General features: G+C 39.4%; 1 protein-coding gene across 3 annotated transcripts in view; it reads right to left on the bottom strand.

Annotated features, from left to right (window-relative positions):
* The window catches only part of htr4 (5-hydroxytryptamine receptor 4), an 88,952-nt gene that overhangs the window by 25,072 nt on the left and 45,977 nt on the right, over positions 1 to 17,903 (bottom strand). For all 3 annotated transcript variants that reach the window (XR_006925932.1, XM_046850325.1, XM_046850324.1), the window contains exons 5-6: positions 11,340 to 11,493; positions 7,324 to 7,883 (exon numbers count right to left, since the gene is read on the bottom strand). Coding sequence is in view for 2 of the 3 variants with exons in the window: in XM_046850325.1 (XP_046706281.1) it covers positions 7,324 to 7,883; positions 11,340 to 11,493 (714 nt within the window). In the remaining variant the exon portion in view is untranslated. The remainder of the gene's footprint in view (positions 1 to 7,323; positions 7,884 to 11,339; positions 11,494 to 17,903) is intronic.

Genomic DNA, 17,903 nt, shown 5'->3' on the forward strand with positions numbered 1-17,903 from the left:
CGGCTCCTAGACTCAGACAGCCTTAAAGCAATCTTATTGATGGCCCTAAGAAAGAGGGGAGATAAAGGAGCTGTTGGGGGAAAGAGCAGAGGTAGTATCAGATGGAGAATGACTCCTGATAAGTGTACTTATACCAGATTGCAGCTCGCACAACGCGCGAGATGAAAATGCTTTCGACAGTGCTCTGTTGTGCAGCCTCGACTGGGCTCAGATTCAAATCGCAGGTGCGACGTAGGTAACGACGAGTGTTCGTCATGCGTGATACCTGCGTTCGGAAAATTAAAAGCCGTTGCTATTTCAAAGCGGTTCGAGTTGCTCTCGAAGGAACGACTGATGCACTAGGCCAGATGGAACTTTTTTACGTCATTACGTTCGCAAGCCAAGGTCTATAAAAAGCCACTGTCGGGAAATACACATGCAAAAAAAAGCACTTTGTGTGATTAAACAGTCTTTAAATTAAAAGCGATTGAATCTTGCGTTAGGTAATATAACAAAAAAAAAAGAGGCGGACTTTAGAGACGATATCGTTACCTTAAGAGATGCACTATGACCTTATACATTACAACACATACTGTATAATGTTGCTTGTTTCAGCATGCTCTAGTTCTCAGAAGGAGAAAAAGGAGGGCTGCTTGTCTTAAACTATAGGAAAACAGTAACTAAGAATCACAGCAGCATCAGGACTGTCTTATGGTCAGTGTCTCTAAAAATGTTTAGCAGTTTCTGGATCTCAACAGAGCTGAGACTTTGAAAGGAAGCAGTTTTACTCCATTGTTTATCAGCCACATTTACATGCTGACTGCCTCACTATATAGAAACAGTTCCATGATTTATGTCCACAGCACAGTTCCAAGTGAAGCAGAAAAAACGAAAAGTGGCAGGTCGTTCACATGAGACTGGGTGGCCTGGTATTGCCATGTTTTTCCACACTTTGTTTTTAGCAAACAATCATCAAGAAATAAAAGATGTTGAAATGTCCTTCTCTTTCTGACAGCAATTTATTAGCACTTCTACTAGTCTGAGTCACACGCAATAAGAAGCGACGCTAACATAATATGCGTTCGATGTCAAACCACTTTGTGCACTTCGAGGCCAGGAATTGAGGTGTTCTTGCTCCACTGTTTACTATTAATTTTATGCCTCATTACACTATTCTATTTCAGGCTAATCTAAATCACTGCAACAAATGTGCCTGTCTTGTTTGTGTAAAAGGTCGGAACACTGGGGTAGATATTTAAAGTGGATTTTTGCTTTGTTCTTCGGATCGTATTTTTTTTTTCAAGCACAGTCATTGTGACATAAAACAGCGGTTATTCATATTTATTATCTACTCTGAAGTCTATTCATTCCAATAATGGCTCAACCTCCTGATTCCGCTGGATTTTTTATTCTGTTGTCATGGAAATAAACGTGACTTTATATATGATAGGTGTTTCTTATTACATTTTAAATCTGTGGTATACACCGATAGACATAACAAGCACCTGCCTAATATTGTGTTGGTCCCCCTTTTGCTGCCTGACTCGTCAAGCGTTAACATCAGTAACTTCTTCAGCAGTTTTTTTTAGCTACAGCAGCCCGTCTGTTGGATCGGACCACACGGTTCAGCCTTCGCTCCCCACGTGCATCAATGAGCCTTGGCTGCCTGTTAAGCTGTCGCTGGTTTACCACTGTTCCTTCCTTGGACTACTTCTGCTCGATACTGACCACTGCAGACCGGGAACATCCCACAAGAGCTGCAGTTTTGGAGATGCTCCGACCCAGTCGTCTAGACATCACAGTTTGGCCCTCGTCAAACTCAAATCCTTACGCTTGCCCATTTTTTTTCTTCTAACACATTAACTTTGAGGACAAAATGTTCACTTGCTGCCTAATAAATCTCCATGTTATAATATCATTATGTTATGCCTGGTCGGTGTATCTCTGTACCACTGACTGAACCTCTCATTGCTTTTTTGCCTAAAATCTTATAATTCACTCAAATCTCTGCGCGTGGCTACGTTAATACTTGCTGAATCCTAATGTCTTAGCCATCTAGTGCATCTACACTTCAGGCATAATGGCAAAGCCACTTAGAGCTCCATCTCCTCCAACACTACATTAAGGGTGAGCAGTCCCAGAAGGGCCTTGTTGAAAATATGACAGCTCACCAGGAACCACTAAGGGGTTTTTACATTTGCACACCAGAGAAAAGTTCAATTTGTCGCTGTCCTGACTGAAAGAGCACTCTATGGCATTCTTGGGAATGGCTGTCTCAATGACAGAAAAATCAACAATAAAGAATAGAAATTTGATACTATGTCAGTTCCTCATGTCTCATGGAAAAGAATTGTGTGGACCTATTTGTTCAAGTGCACAGACAAGGTGGGGGATGAAGTGCATGGACACTGTATGTATCAGACTGTGGGAATTAGGTAATTAGCTTGTTTTACAAATGAATGCAAGACACATATGGATTCATACGGATTTCTGGTTTGAAATGTCTGTAAGACCCTGATGTGGTTTGTTAACGTAGGCATTACTATACTTTAATATTTCATACGAGTTTAATCAAATGAGCTTCAAGCGTGTAGTTTTAAATCGGTGTGTAAAGTTTTCATTTTGTGCAGCAATCACGATGTTTTGTTAGCATAAACGAAGCATAAACCTATGTTAGGGAAGAGTTATGGTTATTTTGCAGTCTTCCAGTGTTTATGTGGAACCCAGGCACCTCACTCCTGCCTTCCTATTCTACAAAAATTTGCATTTTTCCTAAAAACTATTAGGCCCAAAACTGTCACCAAGATACATGATATGGACAAATGTATTGGGACACCTGACCTTTCCAGCCATATGTGGTTCTTCTCCAAGCTTTCACTTCAAAGCTGAAGGCACACAATTGTACTAAATTTGCATTCACTTGAACTTGGAAACCCAAACCTGTTTCAGCATGGCGATGCCCCCATGCACAAAGCGAGCACCATGATGATATGATGTACATGGTTTGGAGAGGAACATCTCCTGCTACAGAGCACTGATCTCAACCCTGATGAACACCTTTGAGAAAAATTGGAATGCTGACTGCACCCCAGGCCTCCTCACCTAACCTACAGGCCTCCTCACCTAGCCCACAAGCACACCTTGCCAAAAGAGTAGAGGGAATTATAAGAGCAAATTGGGACTAAATGTGGAATTCCATGCTCAAGAACATACCGTACTTATGACCAGGTGTCCGCAAACTTTCGGCAATGTAGTATATGTCAACAACAAGTATTAAATTTTCACATCCAAATAAGTATATAAGGGCAAAATAGCATTTATTACCAGATTTACTCACTTGAGGTCTAATGGACTTGTAAATGCCCTTCACTTTTGTTAATGAGGTTTAATTTATTCCTCATCAGAAGTGGAACATGGAACCCCTTCAAGCCTGGTACTCAAGCATCTCTTGATAATCTCAATGTCAATTAAGTGCAAACTTCACAAACCCACTACACTACTTTCCTGGGCAACATATGCAGCATGCAGTTTCCAAGAAGACGGCACCCCGGGCAATCAAAGGGTTACGAAAATTCCCTAGGTTTTGGTTTCAGTTGCACCAATCAATTTGTTGAAAACTGAAAGCTTATTTAATGGAAAACGGCTGCAGGCGCATCTGCATATGTTTTAATGAGCTAAAAGAATGGTTCACAAGCACCCCCAAAGATGCCTCTATTTCATTTCAGTGAAGTTAGTGTCATAGGAAGACAGTAGTAGGCTACATTATAATAATGATATGATGATAATGATATATATATATAGTTTAATTCCTGCAACATATATAAGTTCCTGGCTATGAAAGCAGCCTATGGAACAAGCTGAAAGGAATAACCAACACATAACTAGTGTCAATATGAAGTACCACAATTCCACATTTGTGAAATCTAATTTAAAGCTATACAGCAGTGGTCTTAGATCCATAATAATTCAAAGCCTGTATATATTTAAATATACACTGATCATAACTTTATAGCTAACCATCAGGTATAACATTACGAGCACCTCCCCAATATTGTGTTTGTCCCCTTTTGCTGCCAAAACAGTCCTGACTTGTTGAGCATTAGCAGCATTAACTTCTTCAGCAGTTTGAGCTTTAGTAAATCTTCTGTTGGATTTGTTAAGCCTTCGCTCCCCACGTGCATCACTAAACCTTGACCCCCCATGACCCTGTCGCCGGTTCACCACTGTTCCTTACTTGGACCACTTTTGATAAATATTGATCACTGTAGACCAGGAACATCCCACAAGAGCTGCAGTTTTGGAGATGCTTTAACCCAGTCGTCTAGACATCACAGTTTGGCCCTCGTCAAACTCACTCAAATCCTTACGTTTCCTTCTTCTAACACATCAAGTTTGAGGACAAAATGTTCGCTGGCTAATAAATTCCACCCAATAACAGGTGCCATAATGAAGAGATAATCAGTGTTGTTCACTTCACCGTAATGTCATGCCTGAGCGGTGTATGTATTCTGCATTCTATTATTAGTTCTATTATTATGTGTTCAAGACCTTTTTCCCACAAAAATAAAATACAATTTTAAGAATTATGTCTCCACAAATATACTGGATAATCATATGTATCCTCTAATAAACATCCATATCCTATGATATAAAAAAAATACTACACATGATAACCTGTGTGTATGGATATTTATAGATAGGATATTGCTCTGTAAGGTGAGAGGAATGTTATGTTATTGATTGATGGTGGTTTAGGGGAAGAAGATATATAGGTGTTAGACATGCTTGGCTTGAAACTGGTGTTATTATCAAGATATACTCTCCGAGCTGCAAGCTGGCCCGTTTACTCCCAGGACATTGGAGTCATAATGCCGGTTTTATATCTCATTGATCCAGTCAGGTTCAAATCTCCAAACAGACACCTTCTGTCTGCCTGCCCTCTAAAACCCATGTTCCCAGTGCAGCATGGAACCAATTAATGCAGCGGATCCTCTGTTTACACAGCTTGCTACATCTTGAAATAATATAGACCTGTTCAACAACAAGTTCTGGTGGTCTTTACTAGAGGCAGGTGTAAGTAGCTATATAAAGTCCTGTATTATCTGTTATCATTACAGCTGCACTGAAACTTTAACACTGATTTTTTTCTTTCATTTAAATGATTACAGAGCACAAAGCAAAAGCCCAGTCTGACACTGACCACACAATCACAGCATGTCAGAACGCGTTTGATTACTAACATACCGACTCTCTTGATTTTGGCAAAGACATCACCACTTTAGAGGCATACAGCCTTTGTTATCAAACACCAATTCATGTTTCGAGCTAATCAGTTTATGACGACTTGTTCTGCAGTCTGAAAAAGCCCTATAGAGAAAGCCAGTGTCCAAGTGACAATGACCCTAGTGTTAAGCTCATGCTGCGTTCCCATGGCTACACATGGGCTGTAAAAAAAAAAACTGCCACACTGGTGCTAATGCACTACATTCATGGTTGTTGCCCTCTGAGAATAAGCCCTCTAACATATGACATGCATTAGAACTCTCAAATTTGCCAAATTCTTCGAAACACTTTTACCCCAGTCACTATAGTACAGTATATAAACAACTCTTTCTAGTATTACTCGCAACTCATCAACATTGTCTGCTTCACTGTAACTCAAAAATGAGAGAAAGGCTTTGGTCCTGAGTAGCTACGTTTTTTCAAATGTTTTGATGCTTTTAATTCGGTGACCTGAGAAAAGTTTAAGAAGAGGAAGGCACGCGAATGAACTATAATAAGTAGCAGCGCTACATTATTTATATATGTAGAAGCATCCTTCCTCTTCTGACTAGGGACTGCTTTCACAAAGACAATCCTGTATAAAGCAATCGGTATTGAAAAACAAACAGAGTCATCGTTTAGCCCCGACAATGAATCCATCAACATTCATCAATCAAAACAGAGATTTGGTTTGTCATCTAGACTGACTGAAGAGGGTCCTAAATTTACATTAAATAACAGAAATTCAATAAATTCTGTATTGATTTTTTTTTAAGAACCTCATATACACTTGGAAATACTTGAAAGTTGAAAACAGAATCTGAAAGATTTGAAAGTGCTTACATTTTCACAGAGGAATAAAACCAAATGCATAAAAATACTTGTGATTTCCCTGGAGAGATTTTTTGTTCAAAAATACCAGCTGGCTACACTTTATATTTCGTATGTAAGAGTATGCTAGTCTTTGGACAAAGCCTGAGGGAGCATAGACATTAGACCTAAACCTTTGGAGACAGAAAGGGCCTCCCATTTCTCAGTTCACAATATTACTGCTCGTTTCTTAACAAATTTACAACAGTTACTCTGTAAATTGTTTGAGAGCAGTGATACAGTGCTATTAGCATGAAGAGAGTGCATTCATCATCTTAGGAGAGACAAGTGTGGGAGAGTAACTTGACGGTTCAGGGATGTTCTCTCTCTCTCTCTCTCTCTCTCTCTCTCTCTCTCTCTCTTTTGTTTTTGGTTTTTTTTTTTTAGATTCTCATGGGAAAGTCCATGCTAAGCCACAAAAATGACCCCCCACCCCAAAAAATAAAAAAATCCTCTGCATATTAAAAATGATGAGATGGGAATATATTAAATAGAACATAAATAAGCTGACCATCCTTAATGCAATTATCCAATCAGACAATCGTGTAGCAGCAGTGCAATGCATAAATTCCCACAGATACACATAAGGAGTTTGATTTTCACATCAAATTAGACATTTTTTTTCTTTCATTTTCTGTCCGGGTTTGATGAGTCTGTAGCGGCAAATGCCTGTTCCCGCAGGTTATTTGTTTTGTAGCTCTTTCACTTCAATCAGAATGATGAAGATCTACTCGTTTCTCAGCATGACACAGACCAGGATGAACACTAATAAACAAATGTAACCCAAGAATGACCTTAAATGATCAACTTAAGAACTTGATGATGGATTTGGACTGTAATTAATATCAACAGTCTACAACAACGGCTCACAGGTTGCATGAACAGTTCTGTATATAAGCATCTTTTTACAGCACACCTCAACACTGGAACTGTAATGAATAGACATTCAGTGACATGGATGGATTTCCTTTTGGGTCTGGTCCTTCTCAAGGTTTCTATCTCATGCCATTTCAGGGAGTTTTTCCTTGCAACAGTCACCAGTGGCTCTTTCATCAGGTATAAACAATTATAAAGAACAAACCTATAGGCTATAGGACTTACATGTTCTTTTAAGCTTTTCTTTTTCTTATAACCGCGTTGTAAAAAGCACTTTATACAAATTGAAATGTATTGTATTGACAGACACAGAAGGCTTTGAATGATTTCACTTACTTGAGTACGTGTGTGGAGCCGTTGATCTGTGTCGCTGTGCAGGGTGTCCTAGGTGCAAGGATGGAGGGCCGTCGGTAGCGCTGGTGGCCGCAGCAGAGGATGATGAGGAAGGCACGGCGGAAGGACTTGTTGAGGAAGGCATAGAGGATCGGGTTGAGCATGGAGTTGATGTAGCCCAGCCACAGGCATGCAGCCCACAGCTGCTCGGGCACTGTGTAGTCTATGAAAGGGTCCACCACGTTGGTGATAAAGAACGGAGCCCAGCACAGGCAAAAGCATCCCATGATGATGCACAGAGTCTTTGCCGCCTTGGTCTCGGTGCGCATGCGGTGGTTGCGCTGGTGTTCGGCGCTCTCAAGGCCCGAGGCAGCGCCGCCCGCCCTCTGCAGCATGCTGATCTGACGGGCGTGCTCGCGTGCCGTTACGTAGATGCGCTGGTAGGCGAGAACCATCAGACCCAGCGGGATGTAGAAGGCCACCACAGAGCAGGTGAGTGCATATGGCTTGTTCACCATGAACACGCACACCGTAGAGTTGCCTCTGAACTTCCGCGCCTCTATCTGTGGAGGTATTTATGTGCACACAAACCGCACATTTAGCACGTTCAGCAAAAAAGAAAATGTCACACCATTTTATTCTAGGGTTTTTTTTTTTTTTTTACAGCTCATTGCTATTCCAATCTGTAGGTCCTAGGCCTGGGGCAACTGTCAATTTGTCAGCGGTCAGCAGAAGAAATCTTTCTTAGCATTTATATTCGAAACCAGCCATAGCTAAACCTGGATGGCATTCGTTTTAAAATCAGCTTTCAAAAAGTCAGCACTTTACAATACATCCTGGTTATTCATAAATAAGAATCAAATCACCTCTAATTTCTCAGGCTTGATGCAGGGCTTTGATTAGGCCTCAAAACATTTCCATTAATTAAAAAATCAATAAAATAGAAAATATAATTTAAAGAAATCATTTTAGCTTCACTTCACATGGTTGAAATGCAGAGTAATTGGAAGCTACCAGAAGGAAATCTTTTGTAAAGTGTTTTCAAGTGGTCTGTATCCAAAAGCAAAACATTCAGCACACATAACAATACGTATACAGTATCACGTAAAAATGAGTACACCCCTCACATTTCAGCAACCACTTTATTAGATGTTCTCCAGGGACAAAACTATAGAAATTAAGCTAAATTTAATCAAATGTAGAGTAGCCAATCTGCACCTTGTATACTGCAGCAGTACAGATTCACTGTCCTCTGAAAATAAATCTAAATACACCCATGAGCATCAAAACTGTGTCCAAAGTGTCGATATTTTGTGTGATCACCATTTTTATTTAGCACTGCTTTAATCCTCATGGGCATAGATTTCCACTCCTCCATAATGACATCACTGAGCTGTACATGGCGCTTCTCCACCTTCCGCTTGATCATGCACCACATGTGCTCAATAGGGTTCAGGTCTGGAGGCATACTTGGCCACAACATCAGCTTTACGTTCCTCAGCGAGGCAGTTGTCATCTTGGTGGTGTGTTTGGGGTCGTTATTATGTTTCTAAAACTGCCGTTCAACCCAGTTTTCGAGCCAAACAAGTTTATCTTAGTCTCATCAGACCACAATACATGGTTCCAGTAATTCATGGTCTTGGACAGGTTGTCTTCAGCAAACTCAAAGGCTTCTTTCTAGAAAGTCCGAGCGCTGACGAGCAGACCTTCCGCTTCTGCAACCTCTAAAGCAATGCTGGCAGCACTTGTGTTTGTTTTTTTGATGCAGCTTCTGCACCTGTCGCACAGCACGAGGACTCGACTTTTTTGATGGACCCTTGCGAGGCCTGTTCTAAGTGAAACCCGTCTTGGAAAACCTCTGTATGATCCTGGCCACTGAACTGTAACTCAGTTTCAGGGTGTTACTGATCTTCTTATAGCCTCGGCCGTCTTTGTGGAGAGCAACAATTCTAATTCTCAAATCCCCAGAGAGTTCTTTTCCATGAGGTGCCATGTTGAACATCCAGTGGTCAGTATAAGAGAATTGTACACAAAGGACCAAATATCAACTGCTCTAATACAAGATACATACATTTGTATGGTCCTGTCAAGCAGATAAAAACATGAACATGGTGAATAATACATGTGGCTTTGCATGGTTAAGTGGCATACAGCTGTTATCACTTAGGGTGTACTCACTTTTGTTGCCAGATATTTTGACACTATTGGCTGTATGTTGAGTTATTTTCAGAGGACAGTAAATCTGTACTGCTAAACAACCTGCACATGATCACCTGGAGAACGGTAATTAAATACCGAGTCATTAGCAAAAACATCGCCGCAGCACATCACTAAATATTCGTTCATCTCCAGAAAAAGAGAGGAATGTCGTTTTATAACCATTAGATGTTCAAAATATATATTTCTCTTAGAATATGACCCAAGCCTTCATGAGCTACAAACGCTAATCAGCTCCTTTGAGAAAAAATCTGGCAATGTTTCTGATGTTTTGACTTTAAAGCATGCAGCTAAATTCCTGTCCAAAATAAACAGTTATTAGGATAATACTCATGCTTTGTGAATATTACTGAGGAAGCCGAACACGAAATCAAACATTCTCATGTTTCCCCTCACCATGCTTTTGATCGTTATTTGTAGAGTGTGAAATGCAAAGTACTGTGTACTAAGTGGGCTATTAACGGAACGGATAATCTGATGCAGAATAAACAAGGCCAGAGTTTAGGAAACCACCATGTTTGAAACTCCTCTAAGCAGAATCACTGGATGTGTGAGGTCTATATGTTTTATAGACCTACCTCAAATTTAAACTGAACAAAAATACAAACATGTATAGGCATGCTGCTAACATACTACTGCAAAAGACTTTGTCGAGCATAGCGTAATGAGAGTTTTGCCATATACACTGACCAGGCATAACATTAGGACCCTATAACATTATGACAGGTGAAGTGAAGAACACTGATTATCTCATGTCACCTGTTAGTGGGTGGGATATATTAGGCAGCAAGTGAACATTTTGTCCTCAAAATTGATGTGTTTGAAACAGATAAAATGGGCAAGCGTAAGGATTTGAGTGAGTTTGATGAGGACCAAACTGTGATGTCTAGACAAGTGGGTCAGAGCATCTCCAAAACTGCAGCTCTTGTGGGATGTTGCTGGTCTGCAGTGGTCAGTATCTATCAAAAGTGGTCCAAGGAAGAAACAGTGGTGAACCGGCGACAGGGTCATAGCCGGCCAAGGCTCAGTGAGGCCAGTGGGGAGCGAAGGCTGAACCATGTGGTCCGATTTAACAGACGATCTACTGTATCTCAAACTGATGAGGAAGTTAATGCTGTTAATGTTTGATGGCTCAGGACTGTTTTGGCAGCAAAAGGGGGACCAACACAATATTAGTCAGGTGCTCATAATGTTATGCCTGATGGGTAGCTATAAAATTAAGACTGGTCAGTGTATATGCTATAGTAAGCGACAGAGAACAATGTTCAAGAAATGTCTAAACATTTCCAAGATCTAAAAATGGCTTCTTTGGGTTAAACAGTGTTTCCTCTGTCTCTGCTGACGTTTATTAAAGCAATTCACGCTACATCCAGACCCATGTGAAGGATGTTTATTTACAAATTATAGGCTCTAATAGAGTGATGTGACATGTGGCTTCTTTTACATCGTACTTGTGAGTGGGAGTTATTAATTAAGCTCTTCCTCATTGCATTTCCTGAATAGTGGAGCTACATCAGAAGAAAGCTTGCTGTAAGCATATGCAATATATAATATTCATTAAGAATAGTCTTGTGAGAACCTATACAGAACTATAGAAATATCCGAAACACTCTAGTGAAAAAAAGTACTGTGTATACTGAGTTGATTATTCATGAAACGTCTCATGATTTTCCCTGAAGTGTGTTTGTTCATGTACTCGTCGTGAGGCAGGCAAAAGAAGGTAAATGATCTTTAAAACATTCCGCAGCAAAATACATTTTCAAGCGCTGGACTGGCTGTGACAGCCGACGGACGTGACTCACCAAATCATTTATTCCAATACTGTTCCAGCCTTGCATAATTGGTAAGAAGGATATGACCGTGGGAATAATCCAACATCCTCCGATCATAAGAGCAACTCGCAGTGGTGTCATCTTGTTCCTGTAGACGAGGGGCTGACAACAGATGGCATAGTACCTGGAACAAAAGCATTTAGATAAATACTAATACTCATACGATTATGGGAACACTCAAACATAACATTTACTTAAATAAAAATTAACATTTAACATGACAAAAGCATGTGTTTCAGCGTTAATTACAGAAATCATCATTAGTCATAAAGGGGATGACTGTGGACACTGTATGAGGTAACTGATAGACTGCTGTCATGTTGTGATTCTTTCTCTGACAGCATCTGAAATATTTCATTCCTCATTTATCACAGTAATGCATGAATGATTACAATAATTTTTGTAAAGAACACAACGTTCTATTAACTGTTTATTACATTAGATTAGATTAGATTCAACTTAATTGTCAGTGTGCAAGGTACTGCTAGCATCTAATCAGAAGTGCATAAGTGGCCTATTTACAATAAATAGCAGTGTGATAAATGTTTATAAACCTTTTTTTTTCTTAAATTACTAAACTAAAAAAAAGTATAAAAAAATACAACTAACTAACTAACTAACTAACTAACTAACTAACTAATAAAAACATACAGCTAGCATTATTGTGTGAATGAAACCATGTGTCATCTCATCATGTGTTCTGAAAACTAAAGGTGACAAAGTACAGACACCTGACACCTTCTATAAATGGTAAATGAACACAGTCTTAAAGAAAACTTCACCATTTTAACAATTTAATGCCTATTTTAAACATTAATACTTCAAAACTATCCACTATGACTATGTAAATGAGAAGTGATAACGTATTTGAATGAGAGCATATTAATATAAAATTTGAATTTTATTTCACATATACATTCATACAGAGTACGACATGTAGTGAAATGCTTTTTACGACTGTCCAAATAGAATATAGAAATAAAATAAAAAAATATATATATGTATGTTAAAAATATAAGTATAACTATAATGTATGTAAATAAGGTTAAGAATAATATATATATATATATATATATATATATATATATATATATATATATATATATATATATATATATATACAAATCCGATTCCAAAAAAAGTTGTGACACTGTACAAATTGTGAATAAAAAAGGAATGAAATGATGTGGAAGTTTCAAATTTCAATATTTTATTTAGAATAAATTTTAAATTTCATGGCATCAACACCTTTTAAAAAAGTTGGGACAAGGCCATGTTTACCACCGTGTGGCATGCCCTCTTCTTTTTATAACAGTATGCAAACGTCTGGGGACTGAGGAGACAATTTGCTCAAGTTTAGGAATAGGAATGTTGTCTCATTCTTGTCTAATACAGGTTTCTAGTTGCTCAACTGTCTTAGGTCTTCTTTGTCGCATCTTCCTCTTTATGATGCGCCAAATGTTTTGGTGAAAGATCTGGACTGCAGACTGGCCATTTCAGTACCCAGATACTTCTTCTATGCAGCCATGATGTTGTAATTGATGCAGTATGTGGTCTGGCATTGTCATGTAGGAAAATGCAAGGTCTTTCCTGAAAGAAACGACGTCTGGATGGGAGCATATGTTGTTCTAGAACTTGGATATACCTTTCAGCATTGATGGTGCCTTTCCAGATGTGTAAGCTGCTCATGCCACACGCACTCATGCAACCCCATACCATCAGAGATGCAGGCTTCTGAACTGAGCGCTGATAACAACTTGGGTTGTCCTTATCCTCTTTAGTCCGGATGACATGGCGTCCCAGTTTTCCAAAAAGAACTTCAAATTTTGATTCGTCTGACCAGTTTTCCACTTTGCCCAGAGAAAACGCCTGCGCTTCTGGATCTTGTATAGTATGGTTTCTTTTTTGACCTATAGAGTATTAGCCGGCAACAGTTAATGGCATGGTGGATTGTGTTCACCGACAATGTTTTCTGGAAGTATTCCTGAGCCCATGTTGTGATTTCCATTACAGTAGCATTCCTGTATGTGATGCAGTGCTGTCTAAGGGCCCGAAGATTGGATGATATTATGCACTGTAGATGATGTTAACTTCAAACTCTTTGCAATTTTTCTCTAAGCAACTCCTTTCTGATATTGCTCCACTATTTTTCGCCGCAGCATTGGGGGAATTGGTGATCCTCTGCCCATCTTGACTTCTGAGAGACACTGCCACTTTGAGAGTCTCTTTTTATACCCAATCATGTTGCCAATTGACCTAATAAGTTGCAAATTGGTCCTCCAGCTGTTCCTTATATGTACATTTAACATGTAATGGCCTCTTATTGCTACCTGTCCTAACATTTTTTGGAATGTGTAGCTCTCATGAAATAAAAAATGAGCCAATATTTGGCATAACATTTCAAAATGTCTCACTTTCAACATTTGATATGTTATCTATATTCTATTGTAAATAAAATATAAGTTAATGAGATTTGTAAATTATTGCATTCCTTTTTTACTCACAATTTGTACCAACTTTTTTGGAATCAGGTTTGTGTGTGTGTGTGTGTGTGTGTGTGTGTGTGTGTGTGTGTGTGTGTGTGTGTGTGTGTGTGTGTGTGTATGACAGATATAGACAGAAGTACAGATTAAAGTGTCCATGTGCTGGTATTAAAGTGACACTGTGCTGTGCCAGTCCACAGTTGATTCTGTTAATTGTTCAAATAATGTTAGCTATTCTAATCTGTATGTTCAGCATTATCAAAGTTATGCTGCACTATAGATTAAAATTCATTTAGATTAAGATTTATATTCTACTGAATATAAATAAAAAAAAAAGTGTCTAGACTAAATAAATATATATTTTCACCCGCACGCTTGGTGATCTGCAATATCTCCAGTTGCTTCCTTTAAAAAACTCTACAGGACAAGCAGTACAAAAGAAAAAGAACTTTTTTTGTGTGACATTCAGCTTGCCATAATGACCATATTAGAGAAATAATTTCACATATTTCTGCAGCACAATACACGAATCCTGTATACTAATGAGTTTACATTATTATTATAAAATCTCATTTTGAATTGATTTACCCTTTGAGAGAAGTCGATACCGTGCCCCAAATCATGATCTCAAAGCTGCCAGATTTCCGAAATGGTGAATACCACGAGTGAGAATAATGATAGGCTCTAGGCGAGGTTTAATGCGATCTTTTCTACGAAACAAACGGGGGAAAAAAATGCCCACACGAATCTGAGAAAAGTAAGTATGGTGTGGAGGAAGTTGTTGATGAATGTATAGCGCTGCTATTTTGCACGAACAAAGGGAGATGACTGTGCGAGTGGAGATATGCTGCTGATATAATAGCACAGATGTCTATGATGGGTCGTACTATCCGCACGACCGTCAGTAAAAATAACTTGGAGATCAGATTTATCGCTGAATCAGAGATGGAACACGGAAAACGGTTGCTGCTTCTCTTTTTTTCCCACTTATTACAGCCAGTATAAATTTTTTTTTTAAATGCTGTGTGCAAATGGATAAAACTACTAGACTGATGCATAAAGAAACATTTTTAATCAAGTGTTAGATATTTGTATGTGGGGAATAACATGGAGTTTTCCAGTTCTGCTGAACTCAATACTTAATTATGCCTCCACCTGCTGCACTTTGTATGAGAACTGAGGAACTGGTCAGGTTGCTAATAGGAACTAATTTGACTAGGCATGCAATTAGACAATCTTTCCATAATAACAGATAAGAAAAGTCAGAAAATATAAGCCATATATCTCTAATAGTCAAGTCAAGTCAAATCAAGTTTATTTTAATAGCGCTTTTCACAACGGACATTGTTTTAGAACAGTTTTACAGAATTTAAGAGTTAAGGTGAATGATGTGTGTTTATCCCTGATAAGCAGCCTGGGCGACTGTGGCAAGGAAAAACTCGCTTAGCTGTTATTAGGAAGAAACCCTGAGAGGAACCAGACTCAAAAGGGGAACCCATCCTCATTTGGGTGATATCAGTGTTTTGAGTGTGAATAATAAAACTAACACAACACAGTCACCTGCACTTCTAATGCTGGCCAGAAACATCTTTACATGCCATCAGCTCATAGCTGAAATGTTTAAGTTTTTGCTGTTTTGGTGAGAACACACACAAAATTTGGTAGCTCTCAGAGACCAGCAGTTTGGTAGCTCTCAGAGACCAGCAGTTTGGTAGCTCTCAGAGACCTGCAGTTTGGTAGCTCTCAGAGACCTGCAGTTTTGTAAATCTCAGAGACCAGCAGTTTGGTAGCTCTCAGATACCATCAGTTTGGTATATTTCAGAGACCAGCAGTTTGGTAGCTCTCAGATACCAGCAGTTTGGTATATCTCAGAGACCAGCAGTTTGGTATATCTCAGATACCAGCAGTTTGGTATATCTCAGAGACCAGCAGTTTGGTAGCTCTCAGATACCAGCAGTTTAGTAGCTCTCAGATGCCAGCAGTTTGGTATATCTCAGAGACCAGCAGTTTGGTAGCTCTCAGATACCAGCAGTTTAGTAGCTCTCAGATGCCAGCAGTTTGGTAGCTCTCAGAAACCAGCAGTTTGGTAGCTCTCAGAAACCAGCAGTTTGGTAGCTCTCAGAAACCAGCAGTTTGGTAGCTCTCAGAGACCAGCAGTTTGGTAGCTCTCAGATACCAGCAGTTTGGTAAATCTCAGAGACCAGCAGTTTGGTAAATCTCAGAGACCAGCACTTTAGTATATCTCAGATACCAGAAGTTTAGTAGCTCTCAGAGACCAGCAGTTTGGTAGCTCTCAGATACCAGCAGTTTGGTATATCTCAGAGACCAGCAGTTTGGTAAATCTCAGAGACCAGCAGTATCAATACAAATGCACATGCATCACATTGGAGCCGTTGTTCTGGCTAATGAATTGATGATCTGTCCACTGCTGTACAGTCAAGATCTTTAGATACCTATGCACGTTCTGCTCAGAGCTGCTCTCGGGCTACACAATGATGAGCAAGTTCAGGTGGTTGAGACTGTATCGGTGGTCAGCCTGGTGTGTGACTTCTTGTTTGTCTACCCCTGACATATACACATCCTCGTTACAACACATTTAACACGGTTAAGCTGAAGCCTAAATTTCTGCAACAGGAAGATGATTACATTATTTAACTTTTCAATGCCATACAAATATAGTCTTTTTATAAAATCTCTCACATAACACAGTCGTTGTGATGTTCTCGATTTCTTCAGTTACAGTCAGTCATTTACAATTGACATTTGTATCCCACAGACGTACACATTTCTCTTCTATTATATGTAGTTAATGAATGTTAACTAGATATTTATATAGTGGTAGCCAATTTAAACATGTACATTTCACATTAAAGAACTTACATAATTTTTTACTTATCCTGACAAAAAAAAAGCAGGGGCAGAAAAGCTTAGAGGAGCCGAGAGGGTGAGCGAGGCTTCCAGGGTATTGGCTGTTACTGGGTTCTTTAAAACACCTGCAAAACTTTCAATCATTTTACATTCACAGTCTGTTTTTTTTGTTGCCGTTCAGTTTTAAATCGCAGAATACGCCGATAATTGAAATGCAAAATAACAAGACCAAAAAAACATGCATTGTTCCCTTTGTAAAAACTTGTGTGATTGGCAATGGGAGCAAGTTCAACAGGGGTAAATTTTTAACAGCAGGACAAACATGACCCACACATTAGTCTCTCTGCATGTACCAAGGCATCGTGGACTGCATTGTGTAACTTGGAGCCTGCTGAAGATCTCATGGCAAAAGCTGGACTGCTGGAGGACAGCTGTCAGAGACCCACCTGGCTAATTTTATTATAATTGTAGTACAATTATCAAACTGAGCACAAACACAGCAGTCAGATTGAAGTGTTGGTAATATATGAGGTTTGCTTTTAGTTTCCAGGACTGACTACAACCAGCAAAAAATGATGTACTTTAGTATATGTGAATCAGTGCCTGAGCAAGATTATCCTGCTGAAAGCAGCCACTGCCATTAGGGAACACAGTTGCCATGAAGACGAGTGCTTGGTCTGCAAGTTAAGTGGTACGTGGCAAAGAAACATTTACGGCTTAAATTAAATCGTCCGTCAGCTTGCTTTCTTCCCATAATGCATCCTGAGGCCATCCCTTTTGCAGCAACATAATGCATAGGTCCCCAGGCACCTACATGATGTAAAAGAAAACGTGATCCCTGAGCTCACTGTAGTCCTGCTGCTTTGAAGATGCTCTGACCCAGTTGGCTCGCCATTGTAATTTGGCCCTTGTCAAAGTTTGCCCATTCATCCTGCTTCCAACACATCAACTTTGCAAACTAATAGTTCACTTGGTGTGTAATATAACCACACCCCTTTGTCCAATTTTAACTGGAAATCAATGTTACTCCTGTCTCCTGTCTGGGGTTTTAATATTTTACTGAACGCTGTACAGAAATTGTTACATGTGGATTTATGAATAGTTTTTTCTAAAACCTTGGTCAGTTTCCATGTAGGTGCAATTGGTTGTGCATTTGTTGTGCATCAGTAAAGGCTGGAAATAC

The sequence above is a fragment of the Silurus meridionalis genome, chromosome 5 (assembly GCF_014805685.1).
Source record: "Silurus meridionalis isolate SWU-2019-XX chromosome 5, ASM1480568v1, whole genome shotgun sequence".
Classification (NCBI taxonomy): domain Eukaryota; kingdom Metazoa; phylum Chordata; class Actinopteri; order Siluriformes; family Siluridae; genus Silurus; species Silurus meridionalis.